Source organism: Pempheris klunzingeri, chromosome 12 (assembly GCF_042242105.1).
Source record: "Pempheris klunzingeri isolate RE-2024b chromosome 12, fPemKlu1.hap1, whole genome shotgun sequence".
Lineage (NCBI taxonomy): Eukaryota > Metazoa > Chordata > Actinopteri > Acropomatiformes > Pempheridae > Pempheris > Pempheris klunzingeri.
In genome coordinates this window covers 7,476,173-7,482,172 of record NC_092023.1, presented here as the reverse complement: position 1 = coordinate 7,482,172, position 6,000 = coordinate 7,476,173, and the positions used below count along the sequence as shown (strand labels likewise).

General features: G+C 38.3%; 1 protein-coding gene across 1 annotated transcript; it reads left to right on the top strand.

The window, feature by feature from the left end:
* The first annotated feature begins 396 nt into the window (after positions 1–396).
* Positions 397–5,321, top strand: smndc1 (survival motor neuron domain containing 1). Its single transcript, XM_070840869.1, has 6 exons — positions 397–528; positions 885–1,004; positions 1,428–1,570; positions 2,172–2,333; positions 3,012–3,165; positions 4,509–5,321. Exons 2-6 carry the CDS (start codon positions 885–887, stop codon positions 4,644–4,646), a joined length of 717 nt encoding a protein of 238 aa, XP_070696970.1. The 5' UTR covers positions 397–528; the 3' UTR covers positions 4,647–5,321.
* Positions 5,322–6,000: the final 679 nt, after the last annotated feature.

Genomic DNA, 6,000 nt, shown 5'->3' with positions numbered 1-6,000 from the left:
CTCTTTTAGCTTTGAACTACTAAATACAAAGTCATGTCTACCTTTATGTATATGAATTGTTGGTACTTTAATATGATTTCCCCTCTCAAACAATTTAATACTTCTTGGAGGCTTGAAGAAGTTAAACTAACTATACAGTACTATTTTAAAAATCTTGTAAATGTAGGAGGGGGGGGCTATCATCCTTTTGGTACTTTAGTCCATTAATGGTTTCATCTTTTGATCCAACAAGTCAGACACAACAGCCGCCATACAGCCGTGTTTACATGTGATGTGTGTGTGTGTGTGAGCTGCAGACTGAAGCATGATGCAGCGGTGCCTCTGGGGGCGCTAACGAGCCGCTCCTCTTTGTACTCGACGGGATCCTCGTTGTTATCGCGAGAGTCACTGACGGGTTTCCGGTTTGCTATTTGTGTACGGGGAGAAGGAGAGCGCACTGTTCTTTTAAGCAGTCGTTTTTCTTCACGAATTTTTGATTCAAGATTTGAATGCGAACGGAATTTATCGACCAAGAACATTTATACCAAGGTAAGATTATACACTACCCTTATTTTTGCGATGGTCTCTCGGCCGCTCATAGGTAGCATTAGCCGCTGTACGTCTTATTTATTTATTTACGTCGACGAAAGAGAGGGCCGAGGGATCTTGCTAACCGTTTTAGCATTAAGCTAACGTGAATATTGTCACATATGACACGGTTTTCCTTCAGATTTGGGGCAGCTCAGGTTTCATACATTTCACATTTACGATATTACTACACTACACGAGCTTTATGTCGGATAATGTTGTTGCTAATCTAACCCGGCTCGATAATTTATGAAGTTTACCCTTTAGCTTATTGACCGTGCTAGCAAACTTTTCTAGGAAACTGTCCTCTTTCACAGATGTCGGACGACTTGGTGAAACAGTTAAGCAGCTACAAAGCCCAGCTACAGCAAGTAGAAGTCGCCTTATCCACCGATCCAGAAAATGAAGACCTCCTTAAGCTCCAGAAAGACTTGCAGGTTTGTGTGTCTGAATGAAATCATCAAAGTGATTGATTCTGTTTTGGTAAAGAAACGTAATAATTTTAGTTTTATAAGCAACTAAACACTGAATCTTTACATTTACTTAATACTCAGTGGTGACAATTAAATGCCTCTCAATTCATCTTAATGAGGTTTTCTGAAAACTATATATCTGAATTTTTGTGGTTTGAAATCCACTCTGAAATTTCAAGTAGGTAATTACGGTTTTGCAACCTAAAAATTCTCAACTTTATGCTCATTTGCTTTAATTTGTTTTCATATATTTGCAGTTTTCCCTTTAAATTGTAAGGATTGTTTCAAAAAATTATAAGAAACATTCTCATTTGCAAGAAAATGTTATTTAAGTATTCCTTGGAGTCTGAAAGAGTTAGATGTCACATTTGATTGTTTTGTCTACAGGAAGTCATTGATTTGACAACAGACCTGCTAAGCTCACAGCCCACTGAAAGTGCTTCCAGCACCAATGGCTCAGAAACCGTCCCCCTGAAGCACGGCTGGAAAGTGGGGGATAGGTGTATGGCTCAGTGGAGTCAAGATGGACAGTGAGTATCACCAGCCTCTTCTCAAGAAGATATTACATGCAACCGCATGATTTATAGCACTCCAATTTGAGTTCTCTATCTGAATTAGCATAATGGTTTATAGGTTAGGTTTTGTCCATCAATGTTAATTGTTTATCTTAAGACCACTTCTTCTATTCATATATTATTCATAACATAAACATTTGAGTTCTTTCAGTCTGTACAGAAGATAACTGTTTGTCTTAAAAATGTGACTTAACTGCCCATATCATTCTCAATTTCTCAGAAAGTTGGAAAAACTATACACAACCAAGACTTGTCTAAAGTAGAGTGCAATATTAGCTTTGTAATGCGTATTTGAAAGTGGCGATTGGCTAGAAATGAATTCTGGCCCAAAGTGTACAGGATTTATATTTTCCCTAGCCAACTGTGCAACCATAATGTATTTTTAATGTGTTGGTTTAAAAATAAATTGTAATCATAGAAAATGTTGTAAGAATATCATGTAAATGCGTATCACAGATTCACTTATCATGAAGTGTTAATGTTAAGCTTTGTTTATTTAGTAGAGCTTGAGTCTTTGGCTCATACTCACCTGCTTACAGACGTGATTCTTTGGCAGGGTGTATGAGGCTGAGATTGAGGAGATAGACCGAGAGAACGGCACTGCAGCAGTTACCTTCTCTGGATACGGGAATGCTGAAGTGATTCCCCTGCTGAATCTCAAACCAGCAGAAGAGGGGAAGCGTTCTGATGAGGATGGGAGTGGAAAGCCAAAGTCAAGGTATGAAGAAAAATGTCTTTTCTCACTCACTTAATGTAATTGCTACCTGCTTTAAATTTTATGGCTGTATTTCTTGGAGCTTTGGCTAAACCGGCCACTCGGGAGCTTTTAGCACTGCCATTGGGAGACTCAACACCACTGGAAACATAAAATTTCTCCCAAAGTATTTACTAATATCAATGTCTGTTGTCAGACATTGTGTTGACAATTTCTCAACGCAGTTTCAGAATCACTATTAATCATTGCTGGTTTGAAATTACATCTGACTCTAGAACCCCTAGTAAACATTTAATATGCAACACCAGCAGTTTCTTTGGTGACTTTTTTTGGTTCTGTTTTGCAAATGAGAACCCAGTGTTGTCATTGTACACAAAGATCGTTTACATGCACATACCACAGAATGAGACTCCTTGTATATATTCCATGTGATATTGATTTCATCAATTGCAAAAGGCTTCAGTGGAGTTTCTATTAATGTATGATTGGTCAGTATATACAATACTAAACCTACATATATTTTGTCTTTCATTCTTATGGTTCCATTAATGCAGTTTTTCCTCAGGTTATACTATATGCTTGACTTCCTAATGTTGTTATTAAATATTTGTTTTAATTTGTCATTGTATTTGTACATCATGAATAGCATTTAAAGGTTTATCCTCCTGTCTTTCTCTCTAGGAAAGAGCAGATAGCAGAGCAGAGAGAGTATAAGAAGAAGAAAGCCCAGAAGAAGGTACAGAGGATGAAGGAATTGGAGCAAGAGAGGGAGGAGCAAAAGTCAAAGTGGCAACAGTTCAACAACAAAGCCTACTCAAAGAACAAGAAAGGACAGGTATGTTTTCTTTTTTTATAGTCAGGACTTTATTTGAGGGTCCCCATGGTGGGTAAACACCGAGGACACTGGTTATATATTGCAGATGTCTTGCTTGATAATGTTTTCCACAGCTGTGGTTCTGTAGTGAATCCCCACATGGGGACTATATTTAAATTAGCAAGGCAATACATGGCCACTGGCAGATGTCTTACCACAATAGAGAGGCAGTCTTTCCCCCCTCTGGTTTGCCCCATGGGACCTTATTCTGGATAATATATGTACGGTCGTCAAAGGTCACAGACAAATAAGTTTTTGATTCTTTTTGAATTGTCCCCACGTGTTGGTGTTTGTCAATTTAAAAGAATTTTGCACATGTAGAAAGTTGCAGTTTGTCATAAGATATTTAGTGAATTACATTCTCAGCTCCAATGGTGTACGTCACCTGCTAGCTAGCTAGCTAGGAAATGTAACTATGTTCCTCTCACAAATGCAAAGCTGTCTTACCTGATGTGTTTTATCGAGCAGCTTTCTGTGCTTTTATCAGCTAAGAAACTGAGCCAAGAATGAGCAGACCCCTCTACCTGGTTATCTGACTACATCCTGATACGTAGCAGAGAACATCGTAGCTTTATTGGCGCAGAGTGGCTTGAAGCCACCTATGCTATGTTTGAGTGTCTTGTCCTTCTAATGATTTTTTACAGCCTCATACTGCAACTTTCTAGACTTGCAAAATTATCTTTTAAATTAATGAACATTATATGTGTAACTCATGTCACAATTTAAACAGGATAAGAACAAAATAGTGTCTCGTGCTGTTGACTACCATAGGTATTTTTCCCATGGTGGTCCATCTGAAAGTAAAGGACTTTGCCTCTCTATTGAGATCTTGGTAATTCAACAATGAGGAACTTCTGTGGCCAGTTTGCCAACAGGGATCATAAAGATTTTATTGAAACTAGTATGTCATAGGGAGGCCCAACTGGACCTGTAGCATGTATGGCCAGAAATGAGCTTTTCTAGTATCAAAATTTAGTACATTGATTAAAAAAGGGTCCAACAAAAATGTGAATTCACACAGTTGCATGAATCTTGGCATGGGAAGCCAAATCGGTATGTATATACAGAGTGGTAGCAGACACCAGAGCAGGATTTTAGCCAGTTCACCCACTAGCTCACCCACATCCCTTCAGGCTGCACGGTATTGCATGTTGCAGCGTGTTATGTGACCACAGAGCCAGGTAACTTGAAACTAGTGGTGCGCTCTCCATGAATTGCAGCAGAAAGATGATCTGTTGTATGTGTATAAAATGTATCCAATAAACAATCAGGTTAATCTGCGTAATCTTCTCTGTTATTTGTAGGTAAAGAGGAGCATATTCGCATCTCCAGAAAGCGTAAATGGAAAGGTGGGAGTGGGAACATGTGGCATAGCAGACAAGCCTATGACCCAGTACCATGACACGTCAAAATACAACGTCAGACATCTAATGCCGCAATGACCCAATATATTGTGTGTGTATATAATAGTCCACTATATACTAGCTGTATCGGTGCTTTCCATTGTGTTTTATACATGATTTAAGTTTCTCAAGTAAAGAAGGCTTTGAAAGAAATTGCTTGCACACCATTGTTTTGAAATATTGATGTAGTTTTCTCATATATAAATATATATTACGTAGGTACCACATCAAATCCAAATGGGGGGAAGTTTCCCTTCACTAGGGTTAAGGTCACCAGTTGTATAAGAACAGCACGTGGTGTTGCAGAAAAGCTGTAGAGTTTGCGTCCAGGTTCCAACCGAGGCCAAGTACCTGCTAATATGTGTATAAATACACACCTGTAGATTTGGTGTGTACATTTGGAGATGGATTCTAAACATTGATCTGTTGCAGGAGAGCCTGAACATTAATGATGGTATTGATTTGAGATGGCTGATTTTTTGTTTTAAATTCTGTATATATAACAGTGAAATAAACATCCTTTTGTTTTCAGTTTTTTAAATAATTGCTTCCAGCTCATTTTGACTGTGTTTTACATTATATTTCATTGTGGCTTTGTCAGATCCTGTAGGTGGCAGTAAAGACTTGTACCAATATTATTAAATCCATTTCATGAGCAGTATGCAGCAACTGTTAATACAACCCGTTTTCCATTAAAGTATGAGTTTTATTGTTTGACATGTACGACTGTGTTAGTTCAAGATCCTCAGTGGGAAGTTTTAACGACAGACCTGTTCGGTATGTGATAGGCTAAGGCTGTGCAACTACTGCTGTATGTCAGTCAAATACAAGACACCCAAGATGAATATCTGAATTATAGGTAGCCAAAAAAAAGGACAACGTTGGTTCATGTCTGGGTGGTAGAGGTTTATTAAGATTCCAGGGACAGTTATAAGGGACTGTAACAAAGTATTAGCAGGGGACCAGCAGCACATTTTTTGCAAAAAAGTCACCTTGGATGGCTGATTAAGCACAAAAGAAAACATTCTGGGGTGTGCTTTGATGTACCTCCTTTAAAAGTCTTTTTCATAGTGCATTTTATAGTTTCCCAAACAGGTTGGGGGGGAAAAAAAGACCTGTAACAAGGAACTTTGTGCAAGAGTCATATACCCATGTTAAGACACAATTTGGTGGTGATCTACTCAGGACTTGGACCAGAAAAAATGCGGATAAATGGTCGTATTGAAATGTCTTATTTGGTTTCATGGTTTCTTCCAGGTCAGCAGTGCAATTCTGTTTGTCAAATATACATTGAATTATTAACGGGAAGTCTCCAAATTTCAAGGATTTGAACTTGTACTTTTTCTGCTACAATACAAAAAAATGCAGTATTAAACATTGACGTACAAACCAA